Below are 18,842 nucleotides of genomic sequence, written 5' to 3'. Positions count from 1 at the left end.
GGAAGGATTTCAAGATAAGAGAGATGGCAAGAAGCCTAGAGGAGATGAGAGCTTGGAGGGAAGAATGGAAAAGGCCTCCTGGGAATGAATCTAAGTAGGACTGCTAAGGGAATTTATGCTAATATCTCTCAGGAGGCCTTGGAAAACGGGACATAGGTAATAGCCTTGTGAGATGCTGGTGAGGATACAGACTGAGGAGTGGGGCAGAGACAGGAATTAGCTCAAGTAAATAACAAGGGGTGGGGAATGCACATTACAAGTACCCAAGATGGAGTATTTAGAGCAAAATCCAGAGGAAGTATGAACTACAGCTAAATTATGGAGAGGGAAAAGTACTCTGGCTGTAAACAAACGGGCTGTAGAGTCTCAGGACAGACATGCAAGACTTCCTGAAATTAAAATTACAAGCCAAAGACCATTTGGGTAGTTACTCAAAAGGCAAAGCACCATGTTGGTGAGGGAAGCACCAGTGAGGGACAGTACATCATACCTCAAATGGAGCAGGTACACATACAAAGAGCCTGGCATTCGTTTTGGACAAGCTCTTCATTTCCAAAGCCATTTACTTGCATTGTGGAGTGCTTGGGACAGGCTGCACTGTGTCATAGCTCACACTACTTCCCCTCCTCCATACCCCCACCCACAAACACCCCGAAGATGGCAAATGCACCCAGAGGTATGAATATAGCAGCTGTTACACTTTATTTCACTGTGGGATTTTAATTTTTTTTTATTATTATTTTTCTTCTGATTGAAAAAGAAAAGACAGAAAAGTTACAAAAGTAGTAAAAGGCAACAATATCCGCAGGACATCCCTGTTCCCTGCTCCCACCTGGGGCAGGGCAGCCTGCCCCACCTGCTGGCTGGCAGAACACACCTCTGGGCCCCTGCACCTTGGCAGCTCTTGCTGAGCAAAGCCTGAGGCTGCAGGGCCATGCAGAAGGCTGCCACCCCAGCCATTTGCACAAGGAATGTGCCTCTTAGATGGGTACCAGGCTATGGCTGTCCCATCCCCTGAGCACAGGGATTTGGTCCAAAGGTGCAATGCTTCCTGTCCTGCACAGGGCAGCTTGATCTGGCAGCAGTTAAAAAGCTGAGGTGTGCCATCAAAACAAGGTAAGCAGAATTTCTGCAGGGGCAAGAAGAATCAGCGGAGGAACTGTGGTCTCTTGGAAACAGGGACTTGCAGGGAACCACGATGGTCTGCCAGAGGTCCCTCACCAGTAAACACAGGTGACCTCTTGGAGGTGGTGCTGGTGCAGGGGGTGGCCCAGCTGTCACAGGCTGGAGCCAAACAGCAGGCAGAGCTGGGACAGCATCAGGACAGAGATCCCCTCACCACCTTGCCCAGCTGCTCTGCCTGCCTGAATGACAGGAATTAGGGAGAAGAGGGGGGGTGGGGAATCAGGTCCCCCACCTGAATCCCAAAGCCTACAGCCCTTGGACTTTCCCCAGGATCTCACTGAAGGGCCCAGACCAGCTCACTGGGTAGCCTCCTACTGGCAGCTGGACTGACCACTGGTATCAACCAGAGAGCAGCAAAGACTCTGCACTGAGGCAGATTTAAAAAAATAAAAATTATTTTGTATTACTCACAGTTGCTCCTCCCAATCTGTACAAACCACTTGCTTCCCCTTGCACTCAGGTACAGGCTCATGGTGGGCAATGCTTGCACCAGAGGTTATTTTCTCCACCAGGTGCAGCAAGAGGAAAGGCCTTGTTCCTCTGCCTCAACAGGAGAGGCAAAAGCTTGTCTTGCCAACTCCTGCCTTTGGCACAAAACACACACACCTCAAGGACAGATCCCAGCCAAACACCAGTGGCAGCAAGGCCTAGCATGGTCCCAACAGCTCAGAACTGTCTGTGGAGAAATGTCCCCCACCTTCACTCAAACTCCCCTCCTGTTTCTTCCACCAACAGCCACAAAATTGACTTTTTCACACTCCTTGCTTCATCTGGGAATACTGTCTCTCTGATACCAGAGGAGTGTACCTGAATTTAACAAGGAGAGTGGAAAGCTTGCTGGAGGCAATACATTGGTTTGAATTTGGTGGTACCAGTTACATCCACCATCATGTAGTGGGACAATACTATGGAGAAGTGTGACATACCCCAGAACACACACTGCCCCAGCAGAGAGGAGATCCATGGGCACACAGTCACCCCCAAGTTCTTCTCTTTGATGATGCTGAGAGGACTGAAGGTGGGTGCTGCGTTTTCCTGGATGGCTCAACACAGACCTTCCAATTCTAGAATTTTATTCTAACCCCAGATGTACATATGGATGTCTCACTCTCCCATTTCAATCTCTTTTTGGGCAGTATCACTGAACTGCCAGCAGATCATCTGGAATGCACAGTTAAATGTGCCAGTTACTCCTTCACACACCTCCCTGTCCCCAGGTTTTCCACTTGAGAGAGCTTGATGTGAATGCAATTATAACAATCTCAGAGAGGGATCTTCTTGTTCTACAAGCAGCTCTGTAAGCCTCTTTCTCCAATCCTGAGCTCACTTCTGAGTGGGAGAAGTGTCAGGTCTATAGCAAAGCACTGTAGACCCAGGTATCCTTGGGAAACTGACTGGATTTGGTTTCACAGCTTGATCACTCACCCCTGCTGCCATGCAGGTCACACTAACCCCTGAACACCTCCTGGATATCTTCAGTTGCCACCATCCTCACATTTGACACTGCCTTGGTGGCAGTTCTTACAGTTTGTGCACCTGACTGGTTTGCTTTGCCCTGAGAGACAAAACTCTCTCCCTGTGCCGCTGCTGGGCTCCACCAGTGGTATGAGAACAGGCACTGCTGCCAAGCCATTCGCTTCCCCCTGCCGGAGCAGCTGCGTTGCAAAGACATCTCATTGCCCCTTCTTCTCCCACCCCTCCCCTTGGGTATCACCACCTCCCCTTCTCCCTGCCAGGCAGGACACTGGGTGACAGTTCCTGAGGTTTTTTGGAGAAACTCCTTCAGTAGGCACATGACGGTTCTTCCACTGGAGCTATGGGGCTCAGCGGCTTCAAGGTGCTGAGGGAACGGAAGGCAAAAGTGGAGGGATCGTACAGGAAGTGGGGCGGCGGGCGGCCTCCGTTGGTGCTCTGCAGGGGAACAGAAACAGGCATGAGGTCAGTGCTCATGGCAGCTGCAAATGGTGAAGTTCCTGCCTTGAGTGCTTTGTCATCCCCCTCTCTGATACAATTACACCTCCTTCAGTGGGTGGTCATGCTTGCACCGGCAGCAAATGGCACTAACATAAGCAGTGGGAGCACTTTGCTCGCATCCTTGCTCTTACCCTTCAAGATAAAAAGCAGGCACACCTCCCTTCCTCCAGGGCTGAAGCCCCTAGGATTCACCTAACCCATGGCACCTGTAGCCACTAAGTGAAACAGGATATCCATGATGCAATTAGAGTACCAGAGTCAGAAAAGCATCACTACCAAAAGGTATCACATAGAAAAGCTAAATTTATTTGAAGTAGAGATATGGTACACTTTTAGAGCATGGAGACAAACCAAGTTATCTCTGGAAACACATTCTTCAGCCCCATTTTTCAACAGCTCTCCAATAAGGATTTACAAACCACTCTTTCTTAAAGTCCCAGGCATGCCGAAACTCTCCAGGGTTTTGGTTCCAGACTCTACAATTTGATGAGGAATGAGTGAGAATTGCTTGGAGGAAAAGATCCCACCCCAAGGCCTTACAGACTGGTTTTACCACAGCCACTAAAGACCATTCTCTCCCCTCTTGCTCCCACTGTTCAGAGCATGGTCAGAGCAGGTCCAGAGAAAGGAGGCCAGAACTCCCTGCACTGTGTGACAGGAAAGGAATGCTGTTCTCCATTGTGCTGTGCTAGGCTACGTAGATCCCAGAGGAATGATGGTGCCAAAGAAGTAATTCCACTCTGTTAGATGTGAAGAGCTTTCCTTTAACTTTTCAGGAACTTTGGTTTGTTTCTTTCCTTATGCAAGCAGAAGCACTAGTAGGACAGCTACTTCACTGATACTTTCTGGCCAGGAGAGGAGGTCTCACTGCTCTAGGGTCCAGGACAGTGTTTAATCATGATCCTGTAGAGTTCATTCCCAAGGAATATATGGAAACTTCAACAGCTCAGAAACTCATGCAAGCATCCCCTACTCTCATTGCACTTCCATCACTCTTGGGAAGGGCTTTACCACTATTTTCACAGAGGTCAGGAAAAAATCCAATGACAAACATGTTAGGAAAAAACCCAAAAACCAACAGGTTGGGCAGAGACGTGATTGAGAGCAGCCCTGCAGGAAAGGACTTGGGGGTGGTGGTTGATGAAAAACTCAAGGTGAGCCAGCACTGTGCACTTACAGCTCAGAAAGGCAGTGGAATCCTGGGCTGCATCAAAAGCAGAACAGCCAGCAGGTCAAAGGAAGGGATTCTCTCCCTCTATTCTGCTCTTGGTGAGACCCCACCTGGAATACTGTATCCAGCTGTGGAGTCCCCAACAGAAGAAGGACATGAAATTGTTGGAGCAAGTCCAGAGGAAGACATGAAGCTATTAAGATGACTGGAGCACCTCCCCAATGAAGATATGCTGAGAAAGTTGGAGCTGTTCAGCCTGGAGGGAAAAAGGTAGCATGGAGACCTCACAGGAACCTTTCAGTGTCTGGAAAGGGTCTACAAGGAAGCCAGAGAGAGACTCTTCCTCAAGAACTGTAGTGACAGGATAAGGAGTTATGGGTACAAATTGGAAGAGGTGAAATTTAGTCTAGACATAAGGAAGAAATTCTTTCCTGTGAGGGTGGTGACACACTGGAACAGGTTGCCCAGGGAGGCTGTAAATGCCCCACCCCTGGCAGTGCTCAAGGTGAGGCTGGATAAGGCCTTGAGCAGCCTGGTCTGATGGGAGATGTCCCTGTCTAATCCTAAATGGGATTAGAACCAGATGATCTTTAAGGTCAATTCCAACTCTTAACATTCTATGTGATTCAGACTGGGCTCTGGTGTTATGTAGCCCCCTGATCCTTTTTTAGGCCTTTCCTAACTAGAACAATGGTCTCCTTTGCTTAGCCTGCGCTGTGGGACTGTTCCTCAAAGAACTAGGCTTTTTAGGAACATTTAATAACTCTGTCTGGCAGAAGACAGAGGTTCATTTTAGCACTTCAGATTCAGGTCTATCCTATCACACACCTAACAGCATGGCAAGGTGGTGTTTTGATGCCTCCACCTCTCCTCTGCCTGGGTTTTAACTTGTCATCACAAGGCAGCAACACACAAATATCCCCATAAAGCTGCCAGGATGGTTTGTCTCACCCAAATACACATAGAAAATCAGAGTGAGCTTAGGAAGTGTCCAAGCCAGGCCCTGAGAGCTGCAATACCTGCAGCAGGATCTGGAAGCCTCTTGTCTCCAAGGCTCTTGATCACAGCTCAGCCCCACTGGGCAGCAGCCTTTATGTCAGGAAAGGCCTCTAAAAGCCAGTGTGGGCAGCATGTTCCTGCCTAGCTGGTATCTCTGCTGCAATTAAGATGGGCACTCGAGAATGGAAAATGCCAACATGGTGCTTGGCATCAGCTGTGCCTGGAGTTTCAGCCAGCAAATCATGCCCTGCTACATCGCCCTGACACCTTGGCCAGCAGTGTAAGAAAAAAGAGAGGCAGATTTAAGGGCCTTTACTCAATAGCCACCTGCTGTGGGGTTATATATGGTGTATGTTCTGGCAGGCCTCAGAGCTGGAAGGTAACATAGCAACCCCTATTCAAAGCTAAGGGGCAGAATAGCAGAATAAATCAGCACATTTGTCCTTCTCCAGAGCAGAGAAGGTCCCCTGCCAGTGCCAAGAGGGAATGGGAACAAAGAACCTGGCAGTCCCCTCCATTTTGAAATGCCAGACAGGATTAGGGAAGGCAGCTGAATCCGTTCATTTTTGGCACATGGCAGATGAAGAGGCTGGGGAAAGATGGCTCCAAAGGACAGACAAAAGTAATCTACAAAACTCACTAGGCTTTGGGTGGAAAGTTTGCTATGGTTTCTTTCTGGGTCTTCTTCTGGGGCCAATGTGTGGGGCAGAGAGGCTTCCCAGGGCACTGCCAGGACAATGGGCACAGCACAGGTGAGGCTGAAGGTCAGGGATGTGAGAAGACACAGGAGATGCTGAGATTCACAGGAAGTCATGCAGCTGCAAGTGAGGCTCAAAATGCACCCAATCCTGCCTCATCATCCTGGCACCTCTCAAGCAGCCACAAGGTGACCACTGGCTTTCAACAACCACAGACAAGGGCAGAGTGAGAATGGGCCTGTGCCCAGCTGCAGGCAGTAACAGGAGAGGCAGTAACCTGACTCCCTCATCCATAGCAACATCCTGACCAATCTGCACTCCTTTACAACCCTGAGCTATACAGGATCCTTGTGCACCTGCTCCCTGACTAACAGGGCAGCATCTCTGGCACTGACCTTGCTGGAGCTAAGAAACCTACAAATCCCTCAACTCTCTTCTTGCAGAGGAGTGTTTTTAGACTGGAGTTCATGTCCAGCTCTAGGGATGACCAGGCCTGATCTGGCTTAGTCCAAGACACCATTTGGAATCACAGCATGTGGTGGTCTGGTCCTGATGAGTAGCACAAGGCAAAGCTCTGTAGATGTATTTCCAGAACAAAAACAGATAGAGCCAGCTGCCAGAGAGGGGAACATGTTCCTGCCACCCTCTGGCTTGGGCCAGCTGCCTCCCTGTAGTCTGGGCAAGCATCCTAGCCAGCCTGCCCTTCTCCTTGAGCACACCATGCCTGGGACTTTGCTTTGACTAGGGAAGGGTGTTAAGGGTTGTTGCCACTGCAGCAGGTCCCCAGGGAGCTTGCCATAAACCTGCCTGACAGCCCCTGGTGAGCAACCCCAGGGCAGCTCCTGCAGAGGCTCCTCAGAGCACAAACAATACACACTTGACATTAAAGGCTCATGTGTTCACTCTAATGGCATTCGGACAGCTGGGTACCGCTCACAGAACGGAGCCTAATATGGGCCCTGTGCTCATGGCAATCATTAACCAGAGCCCTCAGTTTGCTAAGCAATCTATTTACACAGCTGAAGAATGGCCCGAGTCAGACTCACACGGCTGCCACAGGCTCACACACAGGCTCTGTCACACACGTGCTCACTTGCACATACTCACCTGCCTCGGGTTCTCCCCAGTACACAGGCTCTTCCCTGGTCACTTGTGCACATCCCTCTGGGCACACACAGACTCCTGACTCAGAAACCACAGGGAGGGCTGTTCCACTCATACAAACTTTGCTTGCTTGTAAAGTAATTCAAGCCATGCACAGCCAGAACTTCACAGCATCCAGGGGATGGTCTAAGGCACCACAGCTCATCACTGGCTCATACAGCTGCTCAGAACACAAGGTAGTTCCAGAACCTGGACATACCCACACTGCCCCACTGCACACCTGATTTGGGTTAGATGAGCTCTTAAGGGAAGTAAACTCATCTTACACATGTTTCAAGCAACTATGCACAAACCACCTTGGTCAAGGATGCCTCTTCACCCATATACATGAGCCTACACATACACTCCTGCCAACATGTACTGTCCTCACTAATACATTATCACCTTTAAATACAGGGGGGCAAATAAACAACCAGGTTTGAAACATATCTGAAGCGTATTAACAAAGAAGTACACCTAAATATAGTGAGTGGAGGGAGGTGCCTCAAAGAAGGCCAGTAAGATTAAACATCACAGAAGAAATGCAAATTTCAATCATATTAGCAGCTTTCAGAAAACAGACAAATGCACAACGGTTCCATAAACCCATCTGTAACATAATTGTACATTTTGGCAAAGAAAGAGCATACAGGAAGAAGACAAACATGTAAAGCTAGATCTATTAATATGAAGCCATATTCCTCCTAGAAACAGGTCATTCACTTCTATGAAGTCTGGGGAAGTATCTCAAATGCAGACAGTAACATGATTTTGGTCTCATGATTCCACAGAATCATGGTTCTCCTCTCTGGACAAAGCCAAAGTGAGCACAGGTCCAAGTGAGCTTTCAGCTATGGGAATGACAATCCTCATAGGAGTGGGGAAATGCAGCTACCCAACACAACGATGTCTTGAAGGGAGTGGTGTGCTGGGGGAGATGTACATTAAGAGGACTCTTTGGTCCTCTTTCTCAAGAGCTCTAGTATCTAGGTGGGATTCAAAACCAGATCAACTTGTGCACTCTGCCAACCTGTCCCTACTCAAGGCCAATCCAACACAGGAGTCCCTTCTTTCCTACTCTTGGACCCCCGTGGCTGGGAAGCGCTGCTGAGCTCCATTTAAAGGATGCTGCCTTCCAGTGGTGGGTGAATGATCCCTTTGCAGTCTGTAGACTCACTTGTTAAAAGTCCTTTGGGATGAAAGGCACCATGTAATTGCAAGCTGTAAAGGCTCATCCGATTTCCACCACCACCCTGTGTAGGAAGGAATAAATGCCCACAACAGCTCTGGCAAGGACAGATGCCTGCCTGGGATACAGCTGCCTTGCTCAGGAATGGGCAGAGCCAGAGGCAGCACCAATATTCAGGCAGGGCACAGAAAGAGTAAAGGCTGTCAGACTTCACAGAGGAACATTTACAGGTACACTGATTTAACTCCACATGGTCCTCCTTCCTCTCACCCCTGCTAAGTGTTAGAAAATAAACTTCTTCACTCTTCAACTTTGATGTGTGAAGCCATCAGCTGTGAGCAAGGGAAGGGGACCCACATGCCTGCTCCTAGTCACATCTGTAATTCCAAACATGGTTCTGCCCAAGCCACTTCTCAACATCTCTGCCTCAGTTTCTTCAATGCATAATACATACATGTCCTGGTTTCTGCTGGGATAAAATTAATTTTCTGCTTAGTAGCTGGTGTATCCTGTGGCTTCGATTTAGGATGAGAATAATGGTGACAGCAATAACTAAACTATCAGTCTGTCAAGCAGTGTTTATATTAAGTTAAGGACTTCCCAGCTTCTCGTGCCCTGACAGCAAGAAGGTTTGGAAGGGCATGACAAGCTGGGAAGGAAACAGCCAGGACATCTGACTCAAACTGGACAAAGGACCTTTCCATACCATATGATGGCATTAAGCTGGTGTTTTGCCTTCCCAAGTAGCCATGATGCAGTCCTGCTTTCCTGAAGATGGCTGAACACCTGCCTACCCATGGAAAGCAGTGAATGAATTCTTTGATTTGCTTGCATGTACAGTTTTTGTTTTCTCTATTAAATAATCTTTATCTCAACCCACAAACCATCTCACATTTACCCTCCCAATTCTCTCCCCCAACCCACCAGGGTAGCAAGTTAGCAACTTCATCATGGGTTTAAGCCACAACAGCACACTACAGCCAGGATGAATTAATTAACTTTTAGGTGTTTCAACCTTCTGATGAGAGGCGATTTCTTTTCAATTACAGTCTTGCTTCAGGCAGTTTTCAAGAAATAGTCGCTGGCAAGCAGGACCAGCTCCTCCGGTGGAGCAACAATTCACATTTAACTGCTTATTCATTAACTCCGATAGGACCTCTAACAATTTATTCCAGTCACAGACCTGGAGCAGCTACAGGAGGAAATTTTCACAGGCAAACTCCTTTCCTCCTGAAAGTCTGTCCGACACTCCCAGGTTCATATAGAATTTTATTTCAAGAAATAGTTAAAAAATAGACCATGCCAGAACTTCACTTTATGACTACCCTTTTCTTTTCTCTTCCAAGAAAAAAAAAAAAGATCATCTCCAAATGTTGTTCTGACAAGGAAACCAAAACTTTGCAGTGGGCACTGTTTTCTTATGATTTTCATTGCCCCCCCAAAAGACTGAAAGACCTGTCTGCCATCACCAACACAAGGCTGCCTAACACCTTTTTCTTTCCATACCACCACATTGCAAAGAGCAGTTCAACGGTTTACAAACACATCACTGTTCGTCTTAGAAAGGTTTAAAAAAATTTAAAAGAAATCAAATATTTGCAAATGTGTGCGCAGAGTTGTGAGGTGGCAACTACCAGACTTACAGAGGTGCCACCAGACAGACAGCACTGAACCTTTTTGGAAGGTACTTCAAAGGGCATAGCAGATGCTTGTTGGTCACTTGCCCAAAAGCAGAAATAGCCAGTTTCAGCTCTGGGTCCTTGCTGGCACAAGCATGATAAGCCTTTCTTCTCCTCTCTCACACATCTTTAGATAGGTCTTTGACAAAGCTGACTGCAAGCTTTGATTTTGCCTGGCTGACAACCTGAAGGAAAGAGGCTGCACAAAGAAAAGGGACAGATGGGTCATTCAGAGGAGCAGTCTGTCAGTGCTCCCTGGCCAAGCTGGGGAACCCACCAGCCAGGGTCCCAGTAAAGATCATGCTCTGAAAACAAAACAAGTCTCTTAGGACCAAGGGAATGAACCCATATTTCCCTACGAATGAGCCATATTTTGCACCTACTTTTTTTCCTTCTGATAAGAAGTTGCCTGTGCTGCCTGCATACCTGCAGCAGTTCCTGTAAATACTACAGGGTCTGCATGTGCCTGAGCAGGAGAAGAGGCAAGCACAAGAGTAGCTCCAAATAAACACAGACACGGCACAATCTGGCCCTAAATCTCCAAGTGCATCTGAGTAGAGTCCTTAGTTTTGCTCTGTACACAAGTGACACTACCTCACCCTCTCCTTCCTCTCCACCCTCCCCATTCCAGCCCTTGCTGTGCAGCAGGAACAGCCTCCTCTCAGAGGGATCACAGCAGCTGCCTCCCAGTCCTGCTCCCTCGGGGCCAGGAAGCCCAGGCACCGTGCTTCCCGCAGAGCTGGCACGTGGTGCGCGCTCGGGCGTGCGCGGCTTCCAGTTTGCATGAGGCCAGGGAGAGCAGATTCCCTCTGGCCAGGCAGGCTGGCACAGAGCTGCTCTCAACTTGAAGGGTACCCAAATTAAAGCTGCAAAGTGAGGATTAATTAGCCTGGCATGAGCAGGCTGCAAACACAAGCTGACATGGTGCACTTGCCTCTGGACAAACCACCCCAGCTGTGGAAGCCAAGCGCAGGGAAGTGGGTGTATTATGGGAGAGGTGTGTGGGAAAAGAGGATCACAGCTCCAGGGACTAGGAGAGGCAATGGCTGCCAGGTTCCCACAGCCACATGAACAAAAAGGGAGCAGAACAACTGCAGTGGGGCTGGACATAGTGAGCAGATATGCCTAATCAGCCATCTTGGACTTGAAGCTCTGACAGAGAGCAGTGGCTATCTGTGACCCTGTGTCATCCCCTACATCTCTTTCTCTCTGCTCCATCAGCAAGATATCACCCAGAAGTCATTAAATCTGACCCCTTCTCTGTGAAACATGCCTTGCCACTTTCCATTTCCTTGAACCACAGTGCCACCAGCCATAGCCACCACTGACACACGAGGCTGTCCCAGAAGCAATTGGGCTGCACCTTGTTTCTACCTCCCCGTATCCTTAAACCAGACCCACAACCCACATCAGACCACAAAGTAGGAACAGTGCTGAAAATAGGAAGTCAGCCTCCTCACTCACCAGCCACTTGCTTCTTTCATGGTGCTGTGTGGATTAATCTTGGTTATTCCACAAAGTCTGTTCTGTGGGCACTTACATGATTCAACAGGTGCAAGGGCATACATGACAGGAATTTATGAAAAGCAGGAAGCAATAAAAGTTCTTATCCTTACAGAAACAGAAGAGAGATACGACAGTCCCACTTCTAAGGGCTGTGGGCAAGCTAAAGGCTGGTTAGCCTTTGCCATGAAATCCAGTAAAAATCAGATATTTGGAGTAGTTTTTAAAAGAGAGAGGCATTCCCCCCTTGGCTACACAGAACCCTTCCCCAAACTGAGGAAACTCTGGACAAAGTATTTTGTCAGGAATTATTCAGAACAAGGGCTGGCATTCTCCAGGACCAACTATCATCTTCAGCAGGCAGTTCAGTGGCTGGGTTGGGACGAGCGTAGGATACTCAAAGGGACATTCATGCTCCCACTTAGCAGAGGGCCCTCTCCATTTTGCTCAGCAGAGGCATGTCCATCAACTGGAGCCAAGACACCTCAGGGGAAACTGGAACATCAAAATCTCCACGAGGGGCTTCTGACCATAAGGCTGTGACTGGCCAGGGAGGCAAGGCTCTCTTGTTGATTCTAAGATCAGGGTGAGGTTTAGACAGTCAGGCACATACTAGAAACAACCAGGAAGGTTTGAGAAACTGTTTGTAAGCTACAGTTTGGGATTTCTGCTGCCTGAGATGCCCTAGGTGTTTATATTCATGATATGGTATGGATAAGGACACAGCTCTAGGAACATGGTCTAAAGTTCTCATCACCCTATGTCTCTTCAAGTGAGTTACACCTTCTGCTGGTTTTTCAGTGTAACTCACTCTGAAATTGCAATCATGGTATTTATCTGCATATTTATATGCATCCAATGCTAAATGCTTGCAGTGCTCCTTGGGAGCCTGTGATGGAAGGAGCAACATCTGTGGGGTTTATATACATATACACACACACACACATATATATATGTACATATGTATGTATACACACACTGAACCTAATGATTAACATCATTACTTAGCGCTGCACAGCCAGAAACAGAGGTTTGCACCAATACTGCTCTGTCACCTGGTATGCCTTGCACGTGTGAATAGCTCAGGCATCTGCCCAGAAGGCTCTGGCCAACATATCTCCTGTTCAGCTCCAAGCTGCAAAGGTCCCTTGTTTTAGAAGAAGACAAGCCAGCAGCATGTTTCTGCAGTGGCCTTTTAGGATGCAGAGTAGAGATAAGAGACAGGGAAGTCATTCCCTGGGATCTGGCCCCTGCCCAAGCAGAGGGCGTTCTCAACATTGATAAGATCAAGGCAAGAGCACAAGAGGTTTGTGTTCCGATTTAAAATTCTTATTTTTACATAGCAGAAAACATCTCTCTGATCAGCCAGGTTATCAGATTGGCCTTGAAATCCTTTCTTCCTTTCTGCCAGCCCCAACAAGATCCTTGAGACACAACTGGTAAGCCCCTGGGTGTCTTCTACCCACCTACTGCTGTTAAGACAAGCTCAGCTCCACTAAATTATTAATCAAAACGGACCTTCCATCTGTCTAGAGTCAGGGTTTCTAATTAGAACAGGAGGATGTTCTTTCAGTTTTGCCTGTCTGTTATTTGAAAAGTGTCTAAAGATTGGTGGATCTGGCTCTGTACTTGAACTATTCAGAAAATTAAAAACACACAGAACCACTAATCCCATTCAGAGACTGCATGTAGAAGTTTGTCAAGGAAGAACAGAAACAGGAATAAATGACAGACCAGGGACCAGGTCTGTACACTTACACTGCCCAGCTCATGTGCCACACACACAGAGGCCAACACCTGCCCCGCCCCTGACCTTGCAGTGGCATGTGCTTTACAAATCCATAGTTCATGTACATGCTGTCACCTCTAATTTATCTCTGCTCACTTGCCCACAGGGGATGATTCTTCTGTTCCATTATCTCTTACTCTGTGGGAACAGAAACAAGATTTTTTTCTTTTTAATATTATTTGCTCTTCACAGTAGGCTGCCACCTCTCACAGCTGCTATTCCTGAAAACATTTCAAACTGAGCTGCTGCACATTAGAAAAGGTAGCCAGCCTCTCTTCCATAACTGTTAGGTTCTTAGTAGTCACGTCACTATCCCATCATCCCACTTAAGAACCACTGCATGAGGGGAAAGGCTTTGGCTGATCACCACCTGAGCTGGCCCTTGGGAAACTTAAGCATTGGAAACAAGAGCAAGGTGACACCTTAGTGTTAAAACTGCAACCTGCTTAACAGCAGCAGGTCACCTGCTTAAGAAAGACCACCAAGGACCACAAACCACAGGGTGTAGCTGTGTTTCCATGCCAGAGGGCAAAGACACTGCCCCCTCCATCTCACCTTCCCATGGGAGACTCTTCCAGCAGAAGACCGAGGAAGGAATAGCTGTAATGATGCATGAGAAAACAACATCTTGCACCCTGACACATCAGCAAAGCCCCAAGATGTCAAGGCAATCAAAGTATCAGCCAGGAGGGATTTTTAAAAGCAGGCATCATCTCACAACCACATCAGATACTGATGTCAGCAAGAACAGGATGAAAATTCTTTATTGCTGATGCTATTAGAAGGTCACAGTCATCACTGTCCCCACACAAGATGGAATAAGCACGATCCTTTCTCCTACAGTCCTACTAGTCAGCAGCAGAAAAACTGAAGAAATCAAGGTTCAAATCCCTGGCACAAGCCACTAGATATCCTGCCTGCTCCTCAGATCAGTTCACACTGCCTGTTCATCCAGCTGTAGTCTCTCTGGATATCTGTGACCATCTCAGTTCAGAAAGAGACACTACCTAATCTGAAACAGGAGCACTTGTGCATCAGTGACACAAGCAAAGTGGTTCACATGGTGATGTTTCCTGTTCAGACACACAGACAGCTGCCTGGTTCCTCCTGTAACAGCTCATCAACCCATCACTATGAGATCTGTCTTCATTTCTTCTACCCTCACCACAATGGACAGATTCCAACGATGAACCTGTGCCACCAGGCCCTCAGCAACACAGAGCCAAGCCTCTCACCTTGCCTCCTGCTATCACTCTTGCCGAAATGCCACATTCAGTAGGGCCTTAGAATAGCCCTTCCAATAGAACTTAGGTCCCTAGTGTGCTCTGACTCCATTACTGAGTGCTGGACAAGACCCAGAAATCACAGAAGGGCTGAGGTTGCTCTAGAGATAGCTGAGTTCAAACCCCCTCCTCTGAGCAGGGTCAGCAGGAGCCTGTTGCCCAGGACTGCATCCTGGCACACCATGGCTCTTTCCATGGACAGAGTTTCCACAATTTCCCTGGGCAACCTGAATATCTTACATTTCTACTTGTGCCCATTGCCTCTTTTTCTGCTGCTGGCAACACAGAGAAGGAATACCATGCCAAGCATGTCCTGCTGGCTGAATTGAGGTTTCCCTTTATATGATGAGAGCATGCCACTGTGTTTCAGAAGTATTGACCTCTCTCAGCTGTTTCCAGAGCTGAGGCACTTCAGCAAAGAGTTCTGCCAGGGACCTGATGCTTCCTTTCTCAGCTGCGTACACAAAGTGGGCATTCACAATCCCTTGAAAAATGGAGGCAAAAATGCACCTTTACTAAACAGCTCTCCACTACAACAGGCCAGCAAGAGGCTGTGAAGCATCACATGCTATTACCATGGAAGCCACCAGTGCCTCAGGTGGAGAGGCACTGCCCCAGCTTGGCAAGGCTGGCCAGAGAAGAGTGGATTTTGTGCCATCTGTCAGAAAAGCGTGCTCCCAGTTTCTGCTGTTTATTTTACTGCAAGCTGACATGGGCTCAAGGAGCAAAGGGATAATTTTCCTTTCAGATTCTCCAGGGGGACAATAGTAAGCCACAAGAATGAGCTTAAATTGTCAGGAAACCACCTCACCAAGGCATCACTGAAACCCAAGGGACTGGAGAACCATCACCAAGCACCACTGGAAATAGTTGGTGTCCAGGGACAGACACCCAGAAAAAACCCAGTGAAAGAGCACAGGGCAGGCATAAAGGAAGGTGATAAACAAGATGTGCTAAAACATTGCACCAGGATTAGACATCTGGTGGGTCTGAAGGACAGGCACAGCCTGGGGAGAGCTCGTGGGGCACAGAAGGACACAACTATATTGAAAACAATCCAGGCAGAAGCACATGAGAGTACATAAAAGATCAAGATTAATTGTGCAATCAGAAGTACTGGGTCACTGTGGGGCTGCTGGAAGACAGGACTGAAGAGCCCTGACAGAAGGTGTTTGAGAAGTCAGAAAAATACCACCCCCAGCTGTGCACCAGGCTCTAGCCAGCTCTACCTGCTCCTCCTCCTCTCAGATACCAAATTCATTTCCAGAGCGCTGATGGGCAAGGACATCCAACAGCATAATTATCAACTGCAGCACTTCTGGGTACAGAGAGGCAGCGTTCCTATTGCCTGCTGGGCAAGGTAAAAACCTTGAAAGGATCCCGGTCTGTCATTCATCCCTCTTGCAAGGCTATAAGAAACACTGCAGTGAAAATAGCAGCTCCATCACAAAGAATATTTGTTTTCTTCCCCCTAATCTTTTTTTTGCCTGTGTATCACAAACATGAAGGATCAGGTACACCTGCTTTGGTGACAACATGAAAGATCACAAACAAACAGAATCTTAGAATGTTTTGGGTTGGAAGAGACCTTCAAGATCATCTAGTTCCAACACCCTGCCATGACAAGGACACCTTCTACTTGACCAAATTGCTGAGAACTCCATCCAACCTGGCCACAATTTCTCTGTTCCAGTGCATCCATCACCCTCACTGTAAAGAATTTATTCACAAAATCTAATCGAAATCTACTGTCCTTCAGCTTAAAGCCACTCCCCCTTGTTCTATCACTACAAACCCCTGTGAAAAGTCCCTCTCCAGCTGCCTTGTACCCTTCCAGTACCTTTTGGGTACTGGAAGGTGATACAAGGTCTCCTAGGAGTTTTTATCTTCTCCAGGCAGAGCAGCCCTTGCTTTCTCAGCCTTTGTAGGGAAGATGCTGCAGTCCTCTTAACAACTTCACAGCCATCCTCTGGACTTGCTCCAACAGTTACTTTTCTTTCTTTGTTCAGGGACTCCACAGCTGGATGCAGCATGCCAGGTGGGGTCTCACCAGTGCAGAGAAGAGGAGGAGAATCACCTCTCTCAACCTACTTGTCACATTTCTCTTGGATTCAGCCCAGGATATATCTCCCACATGACCATACAGCACAGACCAAAAGAAATACAAGGTACCCACAAAGGAAGCAGAGGCTGGCTGATGAGTCCAGGAATGTGCTGCTAAAGACAAAACTCTCAGAGGTGCAGGTAACAAAATCTACAAGGATGAGACTTGAGCATTTCTGGTAGGGATGCAGGCTGTCAAACATGGAGAGGCTCAGGACACTGCAGCTTCATCCCAGCTACAAAGTCATCCAAGCAATGCAGCTCTTACCAGTCATCACCCAGTCCCATATCCCACCTGGTTCTGCAAACATTACTGCATCATGCAGGTACATCCCTTTTCTCCTCTCACCCCTACCAAACACCACTTGGTCAAGAAGGATCCAGATGACACCCTACCAGACAGCTATGCTGTATGAGCTCACAGCACAGGATGTAGACTTTAACACCAAGGAAGCTTTGAAACCATGGTCTCTAAAATGGAAAAGACAATGTATTATTAGCCTTGTCAGCACCTAGCCTAAATTGCAACTACATGCTATACTCCATGCTGGCAACTTTTGTTATGCAGCTGATCAAGCCACAAGAAATCTCCAGAAATCATTTTCTGGACACAGATATTCAGTGCGAACCACCACATTAGTATATGTGGAAAGATGAAGGAACTGCACCAGAAAAGGGCAACTTACACGAATTTTAATTACTCTAGTCTTCGCTCCACAATTCTTCTTGAGCAGCATCTTCTGAAAGAGAAGTAGAATCCAGGGATTAGTAGAAATAGTATGAATAAACAGAAAGAGGGATATTGTAAGGAGTCCCTTTCAATCAACACTTCATTAAAACAAGATGGATGGATGGATGGATGGATGGTTAAGTGGGAGATGAAAGATTAAGAATTACCAAAGGCAGCCAGCAAGTAAGTCAGCCTAATCTGAGACTGTCTCACACAGCCTGCATAGAGTCCTTTGGCCTAGGCTTTGAAAGAACATACAAGAAATTTCACAAGGAAAAAGATAGAACAACTGCCTGAAAGGAAATTTCTTCTTAATTTCCATCAATTAGTGGTTAAACTTATCCCTGAAGCAGGTGAATTTATCTACCTTTAGAAAAGAAAATATGGTCTATTTAATGTAAATGTGAATGTTCCCATTATTAAACAGATCTTTTCATTATGCTTATTTATTTACAATGAAAAAAAAAGCAAAAAGCACCTGCCTGTAGTTCTAAATCTCCTTGCCATATACTGCAAGAGTCATTAAAGTTGTCATAACATGAACCACACAACTTAGCAAACAGGATATACTTGAACCAGCAATTATTCTTGGAAATTACAGAAAAAAACAGGTGAGTTGAAGTTCTATCCCAGTTTTGAGGCAGTGTTTTAAAAGCTGGCAAGTGAATAAAATCATTCTTTCCACTCAAAAAATTGTCACAAAACAACTCCCAAGTGGAAAAACAAGGCTTCAAGAGAACAGTTCTTTCATTTAAAAAAATATTTTAACTATATTTTTCATACTGAAATACCTGGTGAGGGAAGCATGTCAGGAAGAATCTTCTCCATCAGCTTTTGAAAGAAATGAAAGATTTTCCTCACTTCTGTTTTTAACACTTCTCCGGTTGGAAAGCTGTGTGAAGTATGGGAAAGCACTCCCCACAGTCACATGCTTTTACAAAGCAACTGAAGTGTTTTTCAGATGAAGCTCTTAAAGGCTGTAGAAAGACATCCCACCATTTTACCAACATGTGTGGGAAATAGTGAGACCTTTCTATTTTCTCTCTTTTTGTTTGTTTGTTATCCTTCTGCTTTCTCTAGCACAAAGCAAGATAAAAAGCAACACAGTACAGGGAGTCTTGGAAACTCAAAAAGCTTAAAAAATCCAAAACATACAAACAACCTCCAAAAAATTCAGAAGAAAAAGCACCACCCCAAAACTGAAGTCAGTGCTTAGGTGAAAGTATTTATTATTTTTCCAGTAGAAAGTACTGCTGGGAGGTGGGAAGTATTTCATTCCTCCACCACCCTCTGTCACTCCACATCCCATAAGCACGTCTTTGCAGTCCCAATCCACATTACTGCCCAGAACTTGGAGAGGGAGTTAGAGATCCACCCAGCATTTCTAAGCACATCA

General features: G+C 47.0%; 1 protein-coding gene across 2 annotated transcripts in view; it reads right to left on the bottom strand.

Annotated features, from left to right (window-relative positions):
* Positions 1 to 717: 717 nt before the first annotated feature.
* Positions 718 to 18,842, bottom strand: part of LOC132071087 (uncharacterized) — a 60,527-nt gene continuing 42,402 nt past the window's right edge. Inside the window, exons 4-5 of one of the 2 annotated variants that reach the window (XM_059468390.1) lie at positions 17,403 to 17,456; positions 718 to 3,096 (exon numbers count right to left, since the gene is read on the bottom strand). In XM_059468390.1, coding sequence (XP_059324373.1) covers positions 2,968 to 3,096; positions 17,403 to 17,456 — 183 coding nt within the window. In that variant the 3' untranslated portion in view covers positions 718 to 2,967. The remainder of the gene's footprint in view (positions 3,097 to 17,402; positions 17,457 to 18,842) is intronic. The other variant, XM_059468391.1, reaches the window with a different exon arrangement.

Source organism: Ammospiza nelsoni, chromosome 3, assembly GCF_027579445.1.
Source record: "Ammospiza nelsoni isolate bAmmNel1 chromosome 3, bAmmNel1.pri, whole genome shotgun sequence".
Lineage (NCBI taxonomy): Eukaryota > Metazoa > Chordata > Aves > Passeriformes > Passerellidae > Ammospiza > Ammospiza nelsoni.
Note: the sequence above shows the minus strand (reverse complement) of the source record. Positions and strands in the feature narration are given on the sequence as shown.